Source organism: Pan paniscus, chromosome 1, assembly GCF_029289425.2.
Source record: "Pan paniscus chromosome 1, NHGRI_mPanPan1-v2.0_pri, whole genome shotgun sequence".
In the NCBI taxonomy this organism is placed as follows: Eukaryota; Metazoa; Chordata; class Mammalia; order Primates; family Hominidae; genus Pan; species Pan paniscus.
The window spans coordinates 209,900,427-209,924,051 of NC_073249.2; the positions used below are offsets into that span (position 1 = coordinate 209,900,427).

The window sequence follows — 23,625 nt, forward strand, 5'->3', positions numbered from 1 at the left end:
TAAAATGGCTAACATTTTCTCATGAGGCCAATATAAACTTTAAACTAAATAAAGAGATGGAAGCACCTGGCACAAAAGGTGAAAATTACCCATGGATAAATAGATATGCAAAATGTAATATATTCATAAGATGGAATATTATTAATTCATAAAAAGTAATGACCAGACAGGTATGGTGGCTCGTGTCTATAATCCCAGCACTTTGGGAGGCCAAGGCGGGAGGATCACTTGAGACCAGCCTGGGCAACATAGGGAGACCCCATCTCTACAAAAAATTTTTTTAAATAGCCAGGCGTGGTGGCACATGTCTGTAGTCCCAGCTACTCGGGAGGCTGAGGTGGGAGTATCACTTGAGCCCGGGAGTTCAAGGCTGTAGTGAGCCGTGATAGCATCACTGCACGCCAGCCTGGACAACAGAGTGAGACCCTGTCTCTAAAACATAAGAAAAGTAATGAAGCACTGATTTATGCTACACCATGGATGAACCTTGAAGACATTATGCTAACTAAAAGAAGCCTATTGTATGGTTCCATTTATATGAAATATCTAGATAGGGAATTTCAGAGATACAGAAAGCACATCGGTGGCTGCACACGGCAAGAGAGGCTATCCATTCACTTGTCGAGACTTTGCTTACGCCCTGGTGTCACACTAAGTACTTTTAAGCTGAGTCCTCTGCCTAAACATCCACCACTGGTGCATGGGAGGGAACATTCTGGCTCCTGCCAGGCTCATTTAGCTGGAACAACAAGCTCTGGGTCAGTTTGAACAGCGAAGGGTGAAGGGGAATCAGGAAGGGGTAGAAGCCTGTTGCTGTTTGTAAAAACAAGTAAGAGCAGTCCGGGGTTAAGGAGTGGTACTTTATTTATTTATTTATTTATTTATTTATTTATTTATTTATTTATTTATTTGAGACAGGGTCTCACTCTGTCTCCCAGGCTGGAGCGCAGTGGCATGAACACGGCTCCCTGCAGCCTTGACTTCCTGGGCTCAAGTGATCCTCCCACTTCAGCCTTCAGAGTAGCTGGGACTACAGGCTAATTTTTTTGTATGTTTTGTAGAGACAAGGTTTTGCCATGTTGCCCAGGCTGGTCTCAAACTCCTGGGCTCAAGTGATCCTCCTGCCTTGGCCTCCCAAAGTGCCGGAATTACAGGCATGAGCCACTGGGCCTGGCCAATTTTTTCTTTTTCTTTTTTTTTTTTGAGATGAAGTCTTGCACTGTCACCCAGGCTGGAGTGCAGTGGCATGATCTTGGTTCACTCACCTAGGCTGGAGTGCAGTGGCATGATCTTGGTTCACTGCAACCTCTGCCTCCTGGGTTTGAGTGATTCTCCTGCCTCAGCCTCCCGAGTAGCTGGGACTACAGGCATGAGTCACCACACCCAGCTAATTTTTTTTTTTTTTTTTTTAGACAGAGTCTCACTCTGTCGCCCAGGCTGGAGTGCAGTGGCGTGATCTCAGCTCACTGCAAGCTCCACCTCCTGCCTTAACCTCCGGAGCAGCTGGGACTACAGGCACCTGCCACCACACCCAGCTAATTTTTTTGTATTTTTTAGTGGAAACGAGTTTTCTCCATGTTAGCCAGGATGTTCTCGATCTCCTGACCTTGTGATCCACCCTCCTCGGCCTCTCAAAGTGCTGGGATTACAGGTGTGAGCCACCGTGCCTGGCCTAATTTTTGTATTTTTAACAGAGACAGGGTTTCACTGTGTTGGCCAGGCTGCTCTCAAACTCCTGACCTCAGGTAATCCGCCTCCCAAAGTACTGGGATTACAGATGTGAGTCATTGCGCCCAGCCTTGGCCATATTTTTTTAAGCCACAGGCTGATTAATAAAAACTCTGGTGAGAAAGTCGGGTTCTGGGGCCAGAGGCAGGGCCTGGGCCTCAGCCTCACTGGTTCTCACGCCCTCCCTGCCTGGACAGTGCTTGGCAGGCAGTTCAGTCCACGCTGATTGACCAGAGGAGGGAACGGGTGTGGGGCAAGGGTAAAAGGAGGAGCTTTGGTGCACCCAAGACACCTGGGTTGGAATGCCTGCTCCACCCCAGATGGTTGTGCCACAGTGAATTCCTGCATCTGAGCCTCGGTTTTCCTCTCCATAAAATGGAACTCGTTGTTGTTGAAACTCCTCCTTGAGGACTATATTTGGTACTGATGGAGTGGTTGTTTGTAAGCTGTAATGAGACTTACAAAAAGGTGACGGAAAAAAAGAGAGAGAGATGGGGGAGGAGAGGATAGATATGGATGGAGCTGGGAGGACAAGGCCCCATCAGGCCACTCACCCCTGGCACGGAAGACCCTCACTCTTTTGGAATCAGAAAAGGGCACGTTCAAGACAAGCTTGTGGCTGTCAAAGAGCTTGTCGGGGCCATTGCAGCTCAGCAGCATTGGGGACATGTCCTGCAGGTCTGGAGAGAGTGGCCCCCTTGAGATCGCCCTTTCTCCACCCCACCAACAGGATCTACTTCCATCCCCCTTCCCCACTCCCCAGACAACACCTTGTGTCACTCACCAGCCAGCGACATCAGCCAGCTGTGGGTGAGGTCAGGCTCTGCGGACCTGTGATTGTCCCGGTCACAGTTCACCAGCAAGATAGCCCCATAGCCCTCAGGGCCCCAGCGCCAGGTTTTCTGTGGCAAAATAAGATGCCTTGGGATCAGTGGGACCCAGGAGGCTCCAGGAAGGGGTTCTAGACATGGCCAGGGCGGGCTGCTTTATTAGATTATAGATTTTCATATTTTTAGTTTGCTTAAAGATTTTAAAAAGGATTATTTGGGGAATGGAGTTCCAGATAAGGCTCTAGACCCACCTCATCCTTGTGCAGTGAGCAACCTGCACAACCATACACAATGGCTCTACCCAGCCATCACACTGGAGAAGCAAAGGTGTCATTACCACACCAAGAAATGGCCCTCAAAAGCTGGCTAAGCTTTAGCTCTGCCTGTGGGGCGGGGGTGGGCAGAGGCTGCCTGCCATGACCTTGATGAGGGTCGGGATCTGGAGAATCTTTGGGAGACCCTTCCCATCCCAGCACTCTCCTGGAACCTGTCCCATAGATATCTCTGGCATCCGCATGCAGTCCTGCAGGCTCTGCAAGCTGAGGTCTGAGCCGAGTCGGGAAACATGGCTGGAGCTCTCCCTGCCTCTGTGGTTGCTGCTGTCCCCAACACACCTCCCCACCAGACCCACAAGGCAGGGCTTACTTTCCCCATTTCACAGAAGGGTGCGGGGAGGTTCTGAGAGGTGAGTCCCAAGCCGCATAGCTGGCCTTCAAACCCAGGTTCTTGGGATTGCACAGGGCCACTGTTAGCCTTTATGGCACTCTTGCCCACCCTCTGGGTAGATGCCACTCTGCAGCAGGGCCCCAGATATGATTTGTATCATAGTTGCCACCATGCGCAAGCACTCTTGTGCAGTGAACAACCCACGCAGCCATCCATGGCAGCCCTGCCCACCTTGTCCTCAAAGCTTTGTGATCCAGGCTGCCTCTCTGGAGTCTTTCCCTTTAAATTGTACCTTCTACCCCTCCCAGGACAGCTTCCAGATACTTCCTGTGGGGTGACGCCTTGAGCCCACTCTGTCCTCCTCCTTACTCTTCAGGTGTTACCTGGGGCTGACCACCATAGCCTCCTCTACCCCAAGGCTTGTCTTCTCCTTGCCTTCTGTCACTCAACAATCTTTTAGGAAGCACTCCCACATGTGTAGGGGTCCAAATATAGCCCTCAAAATAAAAAAGGCAGCAACAAAAGAACCAATCCCAATTTCAAAGTGGCACAAGAGAGACCCAGAGGGGGTAAGCTGTTTTCCAGCAGTCACACAGCCTGTCGGTTACAGGGTGTAGGTTAATGTCCACTCATGCCAATTTTGCTGTCCCAGATGGGTTCCCTACATGGTTGGATACTACAGACCCTGGGGATCCATCGTTCTTCTGGAGGGAGGGCACAATCCACCCGGGACCACCCCAAGTTTGCCTTTCAACCCCACAGCCTTGGGGTGCCCGGGAGGGTCTCACCTTATCCCCTTGGCTTCTCTTCACCTTGCCTGTGCGGCCTGTGTCAACCTCAAGGGAAATAGCTGCAAAGAGATGGAGAGGGGCTGCCAGGGGCTCATCCAGCCCCATCTTCACACCCCTAAAGTCCAGGTTGGGCAAACTCTGACCCCTCCCCAAGCCCGTGAGGACCGGAAGCCCTGCCTGGGGGTCAGACCCCACACTTGGGAGACCTCTGTGGCTTGCCCTGTGGTTCTGGGAGTTGGAGGGACCCAAGCCTTTGGCTCTTGAATCACTTGCTTGCCTGTGCATGTCTACCTGCTAGCTCTTGGTGGCTTTGGGGTTCTAAATCATATGCTGGTGACCCCAAACTCTGAGAACTGGGGACATGGCCTGAGGTTGCAGGGGCTGGGTTCTGCCGTTCCACTGACCCTGGCCCTGGCTGAAGGGGGCACGTTCCGTGCTGGGTCTGGGAGGTCTAATGAGGGCATACGTGGGACTCTGGATGAAGGAGGCTTATTGTGGGTCTAGCCGTTGTTCACTGGGCAGTGAAGTTTCTAGATCCTTGTGGTCCTAACGACTGCTGGGTCTCAATCCCTGTGGTTCCAGAGTAGACAGAAGGTCCCTGAGGAATCCAAGCCCCTCAGTGATGGAGGAAGCTGGCCATGGGTCTTCCACTCCAAGGAATCCACTAAGACCCTCAAACAGTCAACCTGGAGGGGCGAAGGGATAGATGGGCAGCCAGGGAGCTGCTACTTACCGACGCCAGTGAGGTAAAGCACGCTGCGGCCCAGGGCTTGGTCTTCCTGCTCCCCAAAGTAGGAGACCCTCACCTGCAGAACATAGCCCTAAGCCTGCACGGCCATCACCTTCAGAGATGGCGGGGGCAGAGGTGATGGGGGACACATCCTGACAGCCCTACTTAGAGGCACAGGAGGCCTGGAGATACCCCTAGTCTCTGAAGTCCCAAGACTCAAGGGCTCCCGGCTGGGATTCAGAGCTACCTTCTCCAGCAAGTGGCTGTGGAGCCCACCCTGGTTCCCAGAGCAGGTGTGAGGAGCAAGGAGGGTGGGGGAAAGGTGGAGGGATGGGAAAGGTGGGGCAGCTCCCAGCAGGAGCAGCTGGCAGATGAGGGAGGAGCAGCCAGCTCCATCGACTTAGGCAAGTCTCTCAGCTCCTCTAAGCCTCGGGTAGTTCCTCAATAAGATGGGAATGAGAACCCCCACTCCATCACCACAGTCAGTGGTCCTGGAGCTTTTAGTGTGGTCCAGAATCCATGCCAAGCCCTCCAGCCGGGTCATCCTAGTGAGCCCCTGGGATGGCCCCAGTCGACAGGAGACTGTCCGGGCCCTGCCTGCAGTCCAGCAGTCCCTCAGCTAGCAAGCAGAGGAGGTGGGGTCTGAGCCCACAGTGGGCTCCTGAGCCCCTCTCTCAACAGCTGCTTTATCCCTGCCTTTTCCCTGTCGGGGAGAAAGGGCCATGTCTAGGATTTGGTGGATCACTGTATGCCATGGGTGCTGGGGGCTGGGGCGAGTGAGGAGGGACTCGTCTGAGCTTCGGGCAGGCGATGAGAGAGAAGGTTGGCTTAGGTGTGGGAGATCCGTGCACACAAAGATGTGGACGTGTGTGTGTGCACCTGCACGGGTTGTTGTTGTGCGGTCCTGCCCACACGAGAGCACTGGGGCATCTTGCTGGGTCCGTGTGTGGGCTGAATACAGGGATTAATGTGAAGTTGTCTGTGAATCTGAGGGGGTGACTAGGAGAGCTTGTGTTTTGTGGGAGTACTCACGTGTACATGTGTGATACTGGAGTGGTGGTGGAGGTTTGCGTGTTTTGGGCGTCAGTGGCATTGTATCAGGATACGTTTTGTGTATGTACTGTGATAAGCTTTGTGAGGTTTGGTTAAGTGGGGAGCTTTGGAATGGGAATTGCCAAGGTGGGGCTCTTACCTTGGATGGGGCTGGAGAGATCCAACCCTTTTCTATGAGAAAGTGGCCTCTTACCTTGAAGTCCTTTAATTCCTTACTGGCTGTGCCCACAGATACGACCATGTCTGCATCAGTGTCTAGCGGCCAGCGGGCCTTGCCTATGGGCTCTGTCACACGTGTGCGGTTGTAGACCATGAAGACATCCACCTCGGAGCTTCCAGAGACCCTGAAGCTGTTGGCACCCTTGGGCACATCACTGGCAGAGAAGAGAGATGGGAAGAGACCCAGTCTTCCCATCTCTCTTCAGGGGAGTGGCCACAGTGGGGTGGGGGCTTGGGGCTGCCAGGCCGTTCAAATGGCACCCCTCAACAGTCAGGCTGGGGAGGCACAGGGCAGTGCCACTGGCCAGGAGCATCTGGAAGCCAGGGCATAGATGGCAAACCCTTGGACACCCCCAGCCCACACCCAAGTCCTTTCCAGATCTGACACTTCCAAACTCTCCAGCTCAACAGAAATCCACTGACCCACCACCTCTCACCACCTCCACTGACATCACTGCGGCCCAAGCCACCATCACCCCTCGCCTGGATCACCGAGCAGCTTTCTCATGGGTCCGTGGTCCCACCCGGGCCCCTCCAGTCTGTTTTGCACACAGCAGAGCGTGTTGTTCCTTTGCTGGAAAGCAGTGGTTTCCATCAAACTCAGTAAAAGGCAGAATCCTCTTGAGTAGCATAAGAGGCCCTTCTGATGCGCCCCTGCCACCTTGCTGACTGCCTCCTCCCTACTACGCTTCCCCTCGCTCACTTAGCTCCAGCCACGCTGGCCTTCCTGTTGTGCCATGAAGATGCCAAGGCTGTCCTGGCACTGCCCGCTCCTGCTGCATGGACTGCTCCTCCCCAAGATGTCCACAAGTCTCCTTCCCTCACCCTCTTTAGGGCTCTGCCTAAATGTCACCTTCTCAGCAAGCCCCTGCCCCCACCCAATCACTCCATTTAATGCTGCACCTTGCCCATCTTTCCCCCCAACTGATCCCCCATCTCCCTTCCCCTGCTCTGATTCTTTTTTTTTTGAGACAGAGTCTCGCTCTCTCACCCAGGTTGGAGTGCAGTGGTGCAGTCTCTGCTCACTGCAACCTCCGCCTCCCAGGTTCAAGCGATTCTCCCACCTCAATGCCAGTCAACTGTCCATCTCTCTTGCTAGAAGGTCAGCTCCACAAGGGCAGGAATTTTATCTGTTTTGTTCACAGCTGCATCCCCAGCACCTATAGCAGTGTCTGGCACATGGTAGGTGTAGGTGCCCAATAAACACGTGTGAATGAATGGATGCATTCTCACTTTCTGCCACTCTGCAGGGGGATTCAAGCCCATCTGCACTTGAGTGGAGATCTAGAACTTGACTAATGCCAGCACCCCGTGCAACTTCTTTCCATCACCCAATACACCGCATTCACCTGATACACCAGAGCTCTGGGATCAAGAAATGGGTATTGAGAAGCCTCCCATCCGCCTTGGCCCCAGCCTGGGGCACTCATCTGCCGGGCCCCCACCCTACCCCTCACACCACCAGCTGCTCCCAGCCACAGCTGGTTGGGGCCAGCCTTCCTGGCCCACAGCATCAGAGGGGGATGCACTGCAAACTCAGGCTACAGGGCACCCAGAGCAAAACCAACAGGGCCTCTGTGGGTGGCATCTCATTCTTCTTCATCCCCTGCATAAGCGTGAACTATGGCCTCTCTGTGCCAGGCACTGCACTAATCCCCAGAGTTCCAGGAGGCTCTTGAGCCTGTGGCGCTCACACTCTGGAGAGGAGGTTGAATGAGAGAACTACACATTGGTGCTTGTTCTTCCTTTGTAAGTCAGGGCTCTCCAACATCATCCCCCACGGCAGAGCCATCAGCCACCAGGACACCACCCAAGGTCAAGTCCACTTACAGACATCCACCTGACTACAAAGATGCTGCTGGAGGAATTTTGTCTGTTTTGCTCACAGCTGCATCCCCAACACCTGTAACAGTGTCTGGCCCATAGTAGGTGCTCAATAAACACTTGTTAATAAATGGTTGGATTCTCACTTTCTGCCACTCTGCAAAAGGGGTCCTTCTGCATATTCTCCCACCTTCATCCTTTCCTGGACCCCTAAAAAACCACCCAAATATTCAGCCCTCTGGAGAAACCAGACCCCCTCCACAACCTCTGCCATGATCACTTGGCCCCATCAAAAAACTATCTCCATTGACTGCGGTGACAACAGTCCTAATTCCAACAATCACGAGTCCTACTTGGCGCTCCCTAATGCTCATCACAACCCCCAAAAGCAAAGATTATAATCCCCATTTTACAGATGAGGCAGGAGTGTGCAGGAGCCCCAGAGCCCCTGCAGGCTGCTGGCAAGACCCACCTCCCCCATCTCCCACTCCTGGCCTTACAATCACCACATTCCACAGCACTTTTGGGGGTCCTCGCACCTTACCTGCTCTTCCTCATCGTTTACATCAGTTGCCATGGAAACCCCAAGTCTCCTGGACTCTCGTCCTCTCATCTGACCCCCTTCCTCATCCTCCCCAACTCCCTTTCCATCCCAGCCACCATCATCTGCACGATATCCTCAGTCCCACCCTGGACAGTTTCCTTGATCTTGTACTGTAAAAGAAGCCTGCCCCCAATAGCAGGCATGGCCTCCCCTTCAGCCATCTCCATGGTGACTGCTTCCCCCTTACTCCCTCCAGCCCCTGGGCCTGGAGGTGGGCAAGGGTCCTTCATGCTCCTCAATGTCCCTTCCAGATCATCTCCATGGTGACTGCTTCCCTCTTACTCCCTCCAGCCCCTGGGCCTGGAGGTGGGCAAGGGTCCTTCATGCTCCTCAATGTCCCTTCCAGATCATCATCTTTCTTCACTCCGTAAACCCCCAGCTTTGCATTGACATTTCCAGACTACACCACCCATCTACAGGGACACCTCTGCACACCATCGCTCTGTCCTCATCTCGAGGGTGCCAGCTCCTGCCATGTTCCTCAGCCGGCTGCCGTCACCAGTTTATACTTCAATGGCGATGTAGATGGTGTGCTGCACCCTGGTCCCTCAGCCCCTTGACCTCTCATCCAATGCTCCTGTCCTCCACCTGGCCTCATCCCCTCCTTCGCGGGGCAGGTGCTATAGAATGTCATTATCAAAAAACTGCCCCCACTACAAGCTCCCCTGTTAGCAACCCACTCGGACACCGCTTCCCAATATTCCAGCTCACTCCTAACACACCAGTGCAACCAAACCTTCAGCCCACCGGGACACTTGACCTTTGAAGGCTGAGTCCTCTCTACTCGCCCCCCACTGCTGTCCCTCATCCTTCATGTTCCCTCTTCCCTTCCCCAGGATAGTCCCACAGATCCCATAGTCCCCCGCTGCGGCCACCCCCTTGCTCCACTGCCTAATCTTTTGCTCATCCTTCCCTCCCTTGAGCTGCCTGGCAGAGCTCCAGCTATCCAATCAGATCCAACTCTCCACCCCCTGTGCACCTGCACCACGCGGCTGACCATGGTTCACTTGGATTCATGACTGCTGACCTCAATGGATGCGTGACATGCTCGTGCTCCTACAGCATTGCTCCAGGCTCTTTTCTCTTTCAGTGTCCTAGAGGACTATGTCCTATCTTCTCCTATTCCCAGAAGCCTCCCCACTCTTCCCCCTTGTCACTCAGAGCCTTCAACCTCCCTCCTCCCACCACCTCATCTCCCAGCCCTCCTGCCTTTGAGTCCACGACCATGCCTGCCCTCCTGGGAAGAGGGGTGAGCTGCCTGGGCTCTTGCCCAAGACCAGCCCTCCTGGGGCACATCCCCTACTCAAGGGCATCACCGGCCTTGCCCCTTCTCCCCTCCCTTGCACCCAGCACACAGACATGGTGAATATCACCCATCCCCAAACTCATTCTCCTTTGACCTCCTCATTTCTTCTGCTCCCTTGACACCTCCAATTATTTCTTCTCTTTGCGTCTGCAACCTGCCTCTAATCAGCCTTTCCTCCCACCACACCAAGGAAACTCCACTGTTGCCAAACCCAGTGGGTCTTTTCTCTTCTTCCCCTCATTGACCTGTCAGAGGCACTTGGCCCAGATGATCACCTGTCTTTGAAACACTTTCCCACTTGGCAGCTGGGACACGGGCTCTGCTTGCTCTCCTCTGACTCCGTGGCCTTTCCTCTAACGCCTTTGCTGTGTCGCCCCCCCTTACCCCCTAACTCCAGGCAGTGGTGTGCTGGCAAATGTTTAACAACCAGCTCTCTGGAGTGGGGGGGTTCTTATGCATATATATGTATATATAAATTTATTATAAATTTTACTGATGTAAATAGTGTGTAGCACATAATGTAAAAATAATAGTATAATACATATAATTCTTTATTGTAAAATGTGTTGTAAATTCTATATAGTACATTGATTCCTCCAGATGCCCTCTCTTGCAACTGTAGCCAACCTGTGGTTGCAATTTGACCATGATTTGACCAATGCAATTGCATCCCAATCTGCTCATTCTTTCCTCCATAAGTTTATTGTCACTAAATCTGATATGTGACGTAAACGTTGGTTGATATTTTTGTTGGCATTCATGAATAAAATGAAAGGGGAAACAATGAAGATGCATGTCACCCTTCATTCATTCATCTAGGATGTGAGCAACCTCTTTGCTGAATCAGATAATCCTGGAGGAACATTTCATCAATTGTTGGTACTAACCACAATGTCATGGCTATAGACGCAATACACTTTTAAATTGAGTTGACATTGTTAGCCTGTCTCCATCACTTTCTGAACTCTAGGCATTTGATAAAACGATGAATGAAGCCCTGATTTGTAGCCTTGACCAATGTCTGTGGTGTAAACACTCCCACTCTAGCCAGTTTCGAGTTACCAGCCCAACATCATTGGACTCAGAGTTTCAAAGAGATGCATAATAGCACCTTGTGACATCACTATTTCCACTATATCTGGACAATGGTAAAATGCAGTAAAATAATTAAGCAGTGACGAGTTTTCAGTATTACTGCCTTTGTTTTTAATATAATTTGTTTAATTTTGTGTATATTTAATTTTAAATAGTGGCTGTGTTTAACAAGGGGTTCATAACCTTCTTAAAAATTAAACAATCAGATCTCCTTGAGGAAGGACCCTGGTACATTGCCACAAACACACTGTTCAACTTTCTCCCAGCCTTCCCCGAGAGGACACACAACTTTTTACCAGGGTGACTGTCACTGGGGAAAAGGAAATAATCATACGTTTCTAGTTCTCCTGCACACTGGCCCTGAACTGGTCTAGGAGACCCTAAACAACACTGCGGCCCACCTGGCAGAGCAGGGGCTCATGGAGGCCAGGTGATCCATGGAGTTTCAGCTCAGGTTCATCTTACAGTGGGTCCAGTAGCCCCTGAGCCCATGTGTGGTTCCGCCCCACCCCAACAAGTTCTGAAATGTGTAATTGGAATAGGCACCATCGGCAACGGGCAGAATCCCTACACTGGTACTCTTCAGAGTGTGGCTGGCCCCAGCGCACCTGGCTTAGGGCTCAGCCTCCCCTCTCCTCCTCTCCTCCCCTCCCTCCCCTCTCCTCCTCTCCTCCCCTCCCTCCCCTCTCCTCTCCTCCTTTCTTCTGTCTACACCCACTCCCTTGGTTTTCTCCACCTGCCACATCAATATGGTTAGAACTCTCAGACTTCTTGCTTTCTGAGTTTCTCCCTGGGTGTCTACCAGGCATTTTATTTTATTTATTTTTTATTTTTTGAGACAAAGTCTTGCTCTGTCACCCAGGCTGGAGTGCAAAGGCATGATCTCAGCTCACTGCAACCTCTGCCTCCTGGGTTCAAGCGATTCTCCTGCCTCAGCCTCCCAAGTAGCTGGGATTACAGGAGCTCACCACCACGCCAGCTAATTTTTGTATTTTTAGTAGAGATGGGGTTTCGCCATGTTGGCCAGGCTGGTCTTGAACTCCCGACCTCAAGTGATCTGCCAGCCTCGGCCTCCCAAAGTGCTGGGATTACAGGCGTGAGCCACTGCGCCCAGCCCTACCAGGCATTTTAAATTTCACACATCCAAAGCCAAACCCCTGCTTCCCCATGCCCACTCCTTCCCCACTCCTTTCAAACCTGCTCCTGCCCAACCCACTGCAAGTCCGTCCATAGCAGCTCCACCTTCCAATTCAGCCTCACCTCCTCTTGTTCCCTCACTCGCACAGCCAGCCCCTCAGCAAATCCCATCAGCTCCACCTTCATAGCAACTGCAGACCCTGACCGCTCTCACCTCTGCCACAGCTCACACCCTGTCCAAGCCACCAGTTGCTTCCATGTGGATTTTTATCATAGGCCAGTGACCTGCTTCCCCTCTCTCCCCACAGTCCAGCTTCAACATAGCAGCCAGAGGGACCTTTTAAAATAGAAGTCCCGTTGCATCCCTCCTGCTCAGAGGCTGTCACCAGAGCCTGTGTGGCCTCCCAGGCTTTCCTGACCCATTGCTTTCCCTCCCCACGCCCTCTTGCTTGTTCCTGCCGTTCCTCAAGCATGCCAGGGCTGCAGCTCTGTCTGTCCGGAATGTTCCTGTCACCGATCCCTGCGGTCCGCCCAGCCCGTCACTTCCTTCTCTCAGGGTAGCATACGAGGCCTTTCTGATGTACCCTTCTTGCCTGTTGCAAATGGCGTGACACGAATGACACCATGAGTCTGGTTCCCCAACCCCAGCTTCATTCCAGCCCATGGCACCGGCCACCTCCCAGCCACCTGACAGAGCACATATCTGCTCATTGCAGTCTCTCCCTCTAAAATGCAGAGATTTTTTTTCTGTTTTATGCTGTCTGCATCGCTGCTGTCATCTCTGCATCCAGCTTAGTGCCTGGCATGAACCAGGGGCACAATCAACGTGCTCTGGACAAGGACACAGCAACTCAGGATGGTGGAGTGGCTTTCTCAGGACTGCCCAGCGGGGAGGTGGCTGAGTCATGATTGAATCCAGTCGGCCTGGCCCATGAGTTCCAAGAGCAAGTAGCCACAAGCCCAGGGCACCCAGCTGGCCGCAGAAGGGTTTCTAGCTCATGGGGGACTCCTGCTCCACCCCACTCAGAGACCACCAGTGCCAGACACAGCCCTTTCAAGGGAAGCAGGACTCTGTGGAGCCAATCCCTAGCTTTGGGCAAAAGTTGACATCTCCAAGTCACAGCCCCCTATTTGGAGTCTTGGTAGAAAATGATGATGATGATGATGATGATGATGATGATGAAAGAAGGGGGAAGAAATGACAGGTACAATTCCTCTGGGGCTATCAAGACCCTCCAAGCCCAGCCTAGCTTCCTGTAGTCTAGATCTGCTCCCTCCCCACCCCAAACTTGCTCAATAGCTCACACCTCTGTTCACCTCTCTCTGGGGTGCTGGGCTCCTGGTCTCAGTGTCTCCCTCCCCTGTGAGTAACAGATGAGTGGGCAGTGCCTAGAGGGGTCAGGCCTTGGGGGAAATGTGGCTTCCTGCAGGAGACACCTGCTATGCAGGTCTGAGGCCCAGGGCCACTCCCACAGGCATGGGGAGGGGCCTGTTCTAGTTCCCAGCCCCACTGCCTTCAAGACTTGGTTCCCATCACCCCCATCCAGGTCAGCTTCAGCTACAGAAGAGCGGCAGGTACCCCAGCAGGAGCTTTGAAAACCACCAGGAAGAGGCAGGAGGAGGGGTCTGCTTATTCTCTCTGGCACCCAAGCAAGGCAGGTTATGCAGGGTGAGCCCTGCGCTGCCTTTGATTCTCATTCCCTTGGCATCCTACCCCAACCCTTGCCCCGGGGCTGGGAGACGGGGCTTATACTGCCTTTCCTTATCTCTCAGGTGCCCAGATCTGTGGGCCTGGTCATGGATGAAGGGCTGCCCTTGGGAGGTGTGACAGGCAGGAGTGGGAGCTTGTGGGGAGCCCCAGGCCACCCTGCAGTGGGCTGTATTGCGCCAGCTTTCTGGAGCTGCTCCCGGCTTCCTCCAAATCTAATAATCCTCTCCAAGATGCTTCTCTTTGATGATGTCTCATGATGTAGCCCCCAGACCTAACCAACCCCCAGATATGCAGTACTGGCATGTCCCCAAATGCACAGTCAGGTGAGGTCACAGATTTGAAAGCACCCCTCCAAATCAAAAAGACCAAATCATTACCACTACAGGAGTCACCCTGTCAGGTGTCTTGGTAATCACTGTTATATCATCATGGTTTCCACTGTTATGCTGATGAGCCTGCCCCTCACCAGGCTGCTCCCCCATCTCTGCTGGGCCAAGTCATGGGGCGGGGGGCAGGGGGGTCTTTTGCATTCTTCAAGACCCACTTCAAATGCCACCTCTTCCATGGAGTGAAGTGTGGGTTCTGTGTGGAGCATGGCCTCCAACTGGGTCACTCAACTGCCTCGATTTTCCTCCGCTGTAAAATGGACATAATCCCAAGAGCTACTTCCTAGACTGTTGGAGGGATTCCCTGAGATGATGACTTCTCAGCGTTAGATGCTGTCACCATGGTTACGATTACTCTTCTCAGAATCCCCAGACAGCCCAACTCACTCCGGCCAGAAACCTTATGTGCTTCCTCTGTGCCCCCATGGCCCTGGTTCAGACCTTCCTGGGCGCCACTTCACATCTCGTCTGCGCCGCCCAGAGCAGCGTCCTCCTACTCACCCTGCAATGCCCACCAACCTCATGCCCACAGCAGGGTCAGTTGCATCAGGTTCAATAGAGAGGTTGTGGGCAGAATGGGGTGAATTCTTAGAGAATCTCATAAAAGGAGACGCAGAGGGCGGGATGAGGAGTGTAAAACCAACTACTCTCCACCTCTGCCCGCCTCCTGCGGTAAGGTGCAGGTTCACCCACTGGTTATGGCATAAGGCAGCATGTTCCATGGGTTCTAGTGGGGCAGGGAAAGAGCCTGCATTTTCAAGCACCTGCCGTGTGCCAGGCACATGCTTAGCTTTTGCTATCCATGATCTCGTCTAGACTTCACTCCAACTCCTGCTCCCCGACCAAGGTAGGTGTTACTTGTCACAGGGTAATGACGGCCGGTAATGCAGGAGTAAAAGAATTTACCAGGACAGCTGTGTGTAAAGGAAAGCAGATTGATTACAGAAAGTAGGAAAATACATCGCCAGAGACACAAAAGTCAGCCTTCAAGAAAGAAGCCTCTCTCTGGGGTGAAGCCGACTGCAAAGAAACAAAGACTTGCTGGGGATTTTATAGGACGATGTTTATCTGTCTGTTGAAGAGGGCTTTGTGCAGTACTGATTATGCCCAGGCCGCGGGGAGCTCAGTTGCAGGGGTCTGGTGAAAGCTGGGTGCAGGAAGATTGTGAGTTACTTGCATAGGAGGGCGATGCGTCCTGGACCATGAAGAAAGGCAGGCTCGGAGCTGATCAGCTTTCTTTTCTTTTTTTACTTTTCCCTGCTCCTACCAGCCTGGCTCCTTTTCCCTAATGAGGACTCCGAATTACGTCCCCACTTCACAGATGAAGAAATCTCAGAGAAGTTAAGTAACTTTACTCAGGTCACCCAGATAGCAAAGTGAGAAGCTGTCCTGGCTGGTATTAAAATGAGTGCGTGTGTGCCCTGAGCATGCCCTTGTCGGGGACTGGAAGGAGGAGACGATCAGGGATGTCGGAAGGAAACAGGAATGTGTTGAGAGAGTGTGCAATTCGAGCTCCTCTGCATGGCTCTTTGGCAGCAGGCCAGGGAGGCCTAGGGAGGGTGGCGGCACCAAGGCAGGAAAGCCACAGCCCCCTGGCCCCACCACGCAGGGTGGTGGTGCCTGTGATCTTCTTGTCCTTGTCTGCCCTAAAATGACAGAAGAGACCAGGGAGCATCTTGCATAGCATAGGCCTTGGGTCAGAGACGGGCCTTGGAGGTCATCCCGGCCAGCGCCCTGCCCACTCCCCAAGACTGACAGCTCACTACCTCACACCCCTCTCTGCTTTGACAGTTCAGGTAATTAGAAAGCTTTTCCTTTTGCGTGGCTGCAACTTGCTTCCCAGAAGCCTCGGCCCACTGGGGCTCCACCGGCCAAATCTTATGTCAACAGCTCAGAAATGTACCACCTGGTCTCTAGGGAGAAGAGAAATACAGCAGTCACAGAGGAATGCTTCCCTGCCAACTGTCCTATCCTGCAGTTTGGACATGGCCAGATCCTGGGGGCAGAAACTGAGTGGGTGGGGGTGGGGGCCAATGTGCTCTTGGGGGTCGTCTGGGGCACTGTGCTGGATGAGTGGTGGGGGCAGGAGGGGGAGAATCAGGCCGAATCGGATGAAAAGGCTGAAGAGCAGGCACTGCTGGCTGAGCCTGTGGCTCCCCTGCACGCCTGGCCAGGATCCGGCCTGCCAGGAGCCCCACAGGTGCCAGCCGCTAGGTGTCCTGGAATGAAGCCACAAGAAATGCTGTAGGGTCAGGCAGCAGGGCCCAGCAAATCTCCTGGGGTGACCAGCTCCGTGGGTGATTCTGCCTGGAGCCAGGGATCTGCCTGGAGGCTGATAGTCCCGGGGTACTGGCCGCCACCCCTTGAGCTCCAGCGCTAAAGGCCAGCAGCTTCCCTGGGGCACACAGGGCTCCCATTAGTGCTGCCAGTGGCTCTGCCTCAACGTACCTTCCTGGGTAGCTACTGTACATCAGGTCCCATGCTGGGCACCAGGAAAGCAGAGACAAATCATCCTTGGCTTTGCCCTTGTGGGGTCCACACGGGGCAGGTCCATCAGAGTCTACGGAGGGTTTTTACTCCATTCTCTGATTCCATCCCCATGGCCCCTGCCTGCTAATAGGGGAGTGATTATTCTTCTCCCCATTTTACAGAAAATAAGCTGAAATACAGAGAGGTCACACAGAGGGTGATGGGGCACAGCCGTGCTTGGCCCCTGCCTGGGTCTGACTCCAAAGCTCATCTGCTGCCCTGCCTTCACTTCACCCCTCACTTACCCAGCAACACAGAAGAGTCTCAGAGCCTGGGCAGTCACAGGGTTAGGCTCACAGAATTTAGAACCAGGTGGACCTGGGTCCAAATCCCAGCTCTGGCATTTGTGGGCTGTGTGACTTCAGAAAAGTCTCTCAACCTCTCTGTGTCTCCGCGTGTCTGCAAATGGGGATTATAGTAGTCCCCATCTCACAGGCTTGTTGTGAGGTTTAACTGAGATGGTGCAGTGAGCACTTAAAACAGGGCTGCCGGCTGGGCATGGTGGCTCATGCCTGTAATCCCAGCACTTTGGGAGGCTGAGGTCAGGAGTTCAAGACCAGCCTGGCCTACATAGTGAAATCCCATCTCTACTAAAAATACAAAAAACTAGCTGGGCATGGTGGAGGGAGAGGAATTGCTTCAACCTGGGAGGCGGAGGTTGCAGTGAGCCAAGATCGTGCCACTGCACTCCAGCCTGGGCGACAGAGCAAGACTCCGTCTCAAAAAAAACAAAAACAAAAACAAAAAACCAGGGCTGCCATCATGATTTTTACTGTCACAGAGGGCATCTGAAAGGCATGGAGGAATGGGCAGACCCGGGCAAAAGAGGACACAGAGCCCTGTCGTTAATAGGACCCTGGCACCTCCCTTCACTCTCCTCCCTGACCAAGAAAATGGGTCAGGTGTGCAATTGTTGAAACCCACATCCTGAAATTTGTTTAACTCTCCAACTAGGATGGAAGCTCCTCACATGTGGCCATGGGCCGTATCGTCACCGAGTGCCAGAATCCAGCACAGAGCAGGTGCCCAGGAGTAGACTGCCCTGGGGAAAAGACCACAGGAGGTTCCTTGAGATGGGAGGTGTGGGCACCAGACAGTAGGAGGGGACAGCTCCAACCCCCAGTCCCCTGGCTGCAACCCTGGCTTTAGCTTTCCCCTGCGTCCTCTCCCCGGGGCTGGCTGGGGCTGCTGGAGATTGAGGGAGGGCAATGGCTGATGTCCCAGACCCCTCAGCAGGTTCGGGCATTTTCTCAGGAGTCTAGAATCACACATGATGTGGCTGTGTCCTGTCTTCTCCCTCATTCACAGAAATCACACTAGTGGGTGCCTTATGCCCTGTCATTGCTTGGGGAGGGGCACGCCCAGAGAGCCCAGGCTGAGGGCGCAGGCTGAACCAGCCTTCTCCCAAGTGGAGCTCTGCCCAGCCAGGAATGGAGACTGGAGAAGAGGGACAGCTTTCACTCACTGGTCTTCCCAGAAGAGAGAAACAGGGGCTGGGGACCAGAATGTCCCTGAGAGATAGGGCCCTGAATTTAGAGTCCAAGTCGTGAGTCACCGATCCTCTCCCCAAAGCATGTCCGCATTCTGTGGATTGTGGAATTCCTCAATGTAAAGTGGAAAAAAATAGGCCGGGCGCAGTGGCTCAGGCCTGTAATCCCAGCTACTTGGGGGGCTAAGGCAGAGGATCACTTGAGCCCAAGAGTTCGAGGTTGCACTGAGCCATGGTCACACCACTGCACCCTAGCTTGGGTGACAGAACGAGACCTTGTCTCAAAAAATAAAATAAAATAAAATAAAATAAAAACTTAGGCAGGGTGAGATGGCTCACACCTGTAATCCCAACACTTTGGGAAGTCAAGGTGGGCAGATCACCTGAGGTCAGGAGTTCGAGACCAGCCTGGAAAACACGGCAAAACCTTGTCTCCATTAAAAATACGGGGTGGTGCATAACTGTAATCCCAGCTACTTGGGGGGCAGAGGAGTGCAGGAGAATCACTTGAACCTGGGAGATGGAGGTTGTAGTGAGCCGAGATCATGTCACTGCACTCCAGCCTGGGCAACAGAGCGAGACTCCATCTCAAAAATAAAAATAAAAATAAAATAAAATGGAAAAAATAAAGATGCCAGCTTCGCAGGTACAAACAATAAGGGATGTCACTCCGAAGAAAACAGGCTCAGAGATGCTAAGTGACTGGCCCAAGGTCACACAGCCTACAAAGACCAGCTGGAAGTAAAAGGGATGGGAGTTGAGAAGGGAAGAGAAGAAGGCTCAGAGTGAGGAGACATTCCAAGACTAGGATCCAGGAAATGCCAGGAAGGGGTAAGGAGGCGGAAAGCGGAGGGCCTGGGGGGCCAGAGGGAGGGGGAGAGATTCCCAGCCAGTCCCAACATGGCAAGTGGCAGCTAGGACCCAGGGGAGCAGGGAGTTCCACAGAATTAAGGGGTGGCTGACCTCTGAGGCCCTTCGTGATGTCAATATTTTATGTTTCAAGAATGCTACCCTCTTCCATTCTGAGTCCAGTTTTTACAACCCCCGGGCCTGTCAGGGCCCTGTGGAACTTGCGGAGGACCCCAGCTTCATATTCTCCAGGGACCCTGAAACTTGAACTTTTAATGTCTCTTCTGGTGAATAGTGTTCTTCCTGCTGCAGTGACACAGTGACAGGACGGAGCAGAGAATGTGTCCAGCCAGGGGCCGGCAGCCTGTCGGTCGCTGGAAATTAGTGTCAGTGTCAATCCTGTAATTTTCCCCTGAGGAGCACAATTACGCCTCATTGTTCTTCTGTGCGAGTTAAAAGCATTAATTTACTCGATGTACACATTACACATACCACAAGTTTTTGAACTCTGTTTTGGCATTTTCATTTTCTGAAATACAGAGAATTCCAGAAAGTGCATCTGAGAGGCCTGCAGAGTCCCTTCTCCCTATGCCCCTCCAATTCTACCGCTGTCTGATCCTGACTCAGTCTTGCATTGCTGCTTTTGCAGTGGTGGGGAAGGCTTGGGGGAAAGTGCAGGAGAATGTCCCTGTCGTCTAAAAGGCCAGCCTTCTGCATCCCAAAGAATAAAGGTTCTTTATGGTCTCCAGCCTCAGGCTCTGGTTCTGGCCTCTGGGCAGTCAAGGAGGGCCACACAGGACCGCAGATGGATTCCTCACACTTCCCACCCCTGTCTTTATTGGCATGAGCCACCTGAACTCCTTAGGCAAGGACAAGGATAGCCAGGGCAGTCTGGCTAGATCCAGGGAATCAGGATGGTGAGCTAGCCCACTGGGGTGTGGGGGTCAGTGTGGTGAGCTAGCCCACTGGAGTGTGGGGCATCAGGATGGTGAGCTAGCCCTCTGGTGTGGGGGGTGGACAGGGTGGTGAGCTAGCCCACTGGAGTTGGGGGTGGACAGGGTGGTGGGCTAGCCTACTGGGGTGGGGGGTGGAAAGGGTGGTTAGCTACCCCTCTGGAGTCAGAGGTGGACAGGGTGGTGGGCTAGCCCACTGGAGTCGGGGGTGGACAGGGTGGTGGGCTAGCCTACTGGGGTGTGGGGATGGGACCTGCAGCACATGCTGAGTCGAGGATTCCTAAGGGTTTCCTAGGCTGGGACACCCTGGGGCACACAATTACCCCAAACACAAATGTTTCTCCAAATAACCAGTTCACACAGCCCCTGGGGGAATGAATCACTTCCTGTGATGTCATCCCTACACACCCATCTCCTGGAGGGCTCAGACTCCCAGCAGCTCAGGTGACTGGCAACACCTCCTCTTCTGGGGGCTTCCCCCCTCCCACCAGTAAGGCCAACTAGAAACCCCTCACTTGGCCTTAGCTAGAGTCAGACACTGGGTGAAGGGGTTGGAGAGGCCCCAAGTTCATCACTTGTCATCAGGTGTAACCCCTTCCTCCTGCTGCCAGCCCAGCTGCTGGAGTGAGCTTCAGGCTCCTCTTAAAAACCTTCCCAGGTTGACAATTCCATGCCCCTCTTTCCCTGCCCATCGCAGACTTGGCCAGCAGGAAGCTCTTCCTTATGCTGCAGAATCAACTTCTGTGTCCTAGTTTGGAGGCTCTCAGTAGCTATGACCATAGTCACCACCAACACCCAGGTGAAGGTTCCTGAAGGGCTCTCGGATGGAGGTGCCCTGTGTGCTCACTCAAGATCCCAGAGCAACCTCTGCCTCCCAGAGCCAACCAGAGCACAACAGCTATGAATAGCCCAGGCAACTTCCCGTTGCCCCTCCGCTGGGCCAGGGCCTGCATTTGAGGACGCTAAGGAGCTTTACAGACACCCTATGCTCCCAGCACTTGCAGTCTGAGCTGTCCTCGTCTCCTCCCATCCTCTCAGGTGTGAGGGAAAGGACAGATGCTGGAGAAAAGGGGACTCACAGAGCTACCAGAGCTGTGCGCACTGCCAGGGCACCCACGGCGCAAGGGGTCTTATACATGCATGGGCTCATTTATCTTCCCCTGAACCCATTATAACTGGTGTTATATTGTTTCTTCATTTTCAGATGTGGAAACTGAGGCTCGGAAGTGCAGCTCCAGCCACTCCTGGAGCCAGCCTGAGAATGGAGTGTGTTCAACTCCAGGGTCTGGGTACTTCACCTCCACAGTGAACTGCAGAGTGGACTCAGCTCATCTCATGGGGGCTCAGATGAGGAAATGAAACCCAGAGAGGACAAGTGACTTGGCCCACATCCAGCAGGAAGTCAGTGGCAGAGCTAAGACCAGGTCTCCTGGCTCCCCATGAAATGTTTCTGGCCTTAGCAGCACAGTGTAGAGCCAGAGGTTCTGAAATCACCTTCTAGAAACAGCCATGCCCTCAGATGAGAGCAGAAGCCTGAAATAAGAAGAAGGGGGCCTGCAAGGGACCCTTTTCCTACTCTTGGTGTGAAAGTAGATTCCCAGATACAATGTGGGATGCCTAGTTAGATTTCAGCTTTAGCGGCCAGGCACGGTGGCTCACGCCTATAATCCCAGCACTTTGGGAGGCCGAGGTGGGTTGATCACTTGAGGTCAGGAGTTTGAGACCAGCCTGGCCAACATGGCAAAACCTTGTCTCTACTAAAAATACAAAATTAGCCGAGTGTGATGGCGGGTTCCTGTTATCCCAGCTACTCTGGAGGCTGCGGCAGAGAATTGAACCCGGGAGGTGGAGGTTGCAGTGAGCAAAGATCTCGCCACTGCACTCCAGCCTGGGTGACAGAGCGAGACTCCATCTCAAAAAAAAAAAAAAAAAAGAAAAAGAGAAAAAAGACTTCAGCTTCAGCTAAACAGCAGATTATTTTAGTAGAAATATCTCCCATGCAATATACTAAAAAAGCTTTTTGTTTTTTATCTGAAATTCAAACTTAACCAGACATCCTGTATTTTTATTTGCTAAATCTGGCAAGCCTATGTTAACAGGGCAGGAGACAATGGGGTCTCTGCTGGCCACCTAGACCCGAGAGAACCAGCCCCCACAGTGGGGCTCCTAGCAGCAACTTAGAGTCAAGGTTTGGTTTCCATGGCTCCTGGTTCTCCTCCCCAGCCCTGCCACTGGGGTCACAGACCACTGCCCAACAGAGAAGCAGGAAGGGCTTCTCGGGCAGAGGATCACCAGAGGCCAGGTGGGCAGCTGGCCCTGGGCCCCACATACATTAACCAGACCAGCAGGTACAGGGGCTGTGTCCCAAGAGGGAGATAGGACCTCAGATCTCACCCAGTAACAGACCCCCAGCACCCAGCTCCTCTTTGAGGGAGACTCCCACCACGAGCCCCCTATCTGCAAGGGGTTCAGCCCCACCTGCTCCAGCAGGGATGGAATCCATAGACAGCCTCTCAGAGTTGGAAATGCCACCAGAGATCACCAAATCCAATTCCCTTAGTGGCCAGGTAGGGAAACTAAGGCTGAGTCCCCGAGTCCCCATCTGGACACAGCCAGCACAGGAAAGATTTGGGTCAACAGGAGAAGCAAATGCTACTGCTGCCTCCTCAGATGTCATCATTGCCACCATCACTGCCATCATCGCCATCATCACTGTTCATCACCATAATCAGCGTCATCACCATCATCTCACAGCAAACATAAGTCCCAGCCGTCTTGCTCCAGGTTCTCTCCTCATATTAATTCATCGAGTATTTCCTAACCACTCCCTCCTGATTGGAATCAATCTAGTTATCTCTGGCTGACCTCCAAGGTTCAAGCTACCACACACGTCCCTTCACCTCAGAGAGATGGGGGCTTGGCAAGAAATTGAGGGAGGTGGGAACCAGTTCTCTTCCCCATCTTGAGCCATCTGATGTTCCGCACAAGTTCTACCTAGGTGTCAGAATGCAGGGCCCAGACCCCAAAGCCTGACCCCAGGGCTCAGAGTTAGAAATCTAAGGCTGGACTCTTACCCAGGGGATTAAAGCCAATGTCCTGAGCCCAGTGCCCAGGAGCTGGGGCCCCAAGGAGGACCTGACTAGACCCTAGTTCCTTCCTGCCAGACTCCACAGCCAACTCCACCTTCTCTGCTATCTCCTGCCAGCATCCTCTCCAACGTGCCTGACTTGTCTACCAGGCACCCACCCCATTGACTTACACTCTAACCCAGCTCTCTGCAGCCAGGAGAGCACCTCCCAGCTCTTACCTGTGAATGTCCACATGTGCCTCGACTCCCACCACACACACGGCATGGGTAGGCGTCTTCAGGGACAGCTGCACAACTCTCTTTGGGGCCATCCTGTCCCCTGGCTCCCAGCCTCCTAGATCAGCCCTGGCTCCCCAGCTCCCGTCCTGGGCACTTCTTTGCCAGGAAGAAGTGTGAGTTCTGACGGACTGGTGCCTCCTCCTCCCTTTAAATTTCACCCTGCGACCTGATTAGCCTGGCTGAGCCTGGTCCCCACCTCCTGGCTCCACACCCTCCTCACTCAGGGCTGTCAATCCAGGAGGTCAGGGGAGGAGGTGCCCAAGGCCTGTCTGGGAGATGGGGAAGGGGAGCTTCAACTGGGGGCCCCGGGCGAAGCAGGACTCACCTGCTGACAGGAGACCCTCCAGAGCTCCCCAGC

General features: G+C 53.3%; 1 protein-coding gene across 4 annotated transcripts in view; it reads right to left on the minus strand.

Moving 5' to 3' along the window:
• PADI1 (peptidyl arginine deiminase 1) overlaps positions 1-23,299 on the minus strand; it is a 40,496-nt gene extending 17,197 nt beyond the window's left edge. For 2 of the 4 annotated variants that reach the window (XM_055097556.2, XM_055097548.2), the window contains exons 1-5: positions 5,992-7,925; positions 4,749-4,821; positions 4,013-4,074; positions 2,513-2,630; positions 2,283-2,408 (exon numbers count right to left, since the gene is read on the minus strand). In XM_055097556.2, the coding sequence (XP_054953531.1) occupies positions 2,283-2,408; positions 2,513-2,630; positions 4,013-4,074; positions 4,749-4,821; positions 5,992-6,213 (601 nt within the window). In that variant the 5' untranslated portion in view covers positions 6,214-7,925. Of the gene's footprint in view, positions 1-2,282; positions 2,409-2,512; positions 2,631-4,012; positions 4,075-4,748; positions 4,822-5,991; positions 7,926-14,238; positions 14,424-23,207 lie in introns of those variants that run through there. The other 2 variants (XM_003814447.6, XM_055097554.2) reach the window with 2 other exon arrangements.
• Between the last annotated feature and the right edge of the window lie 326 nt (positions 23,300-23,625).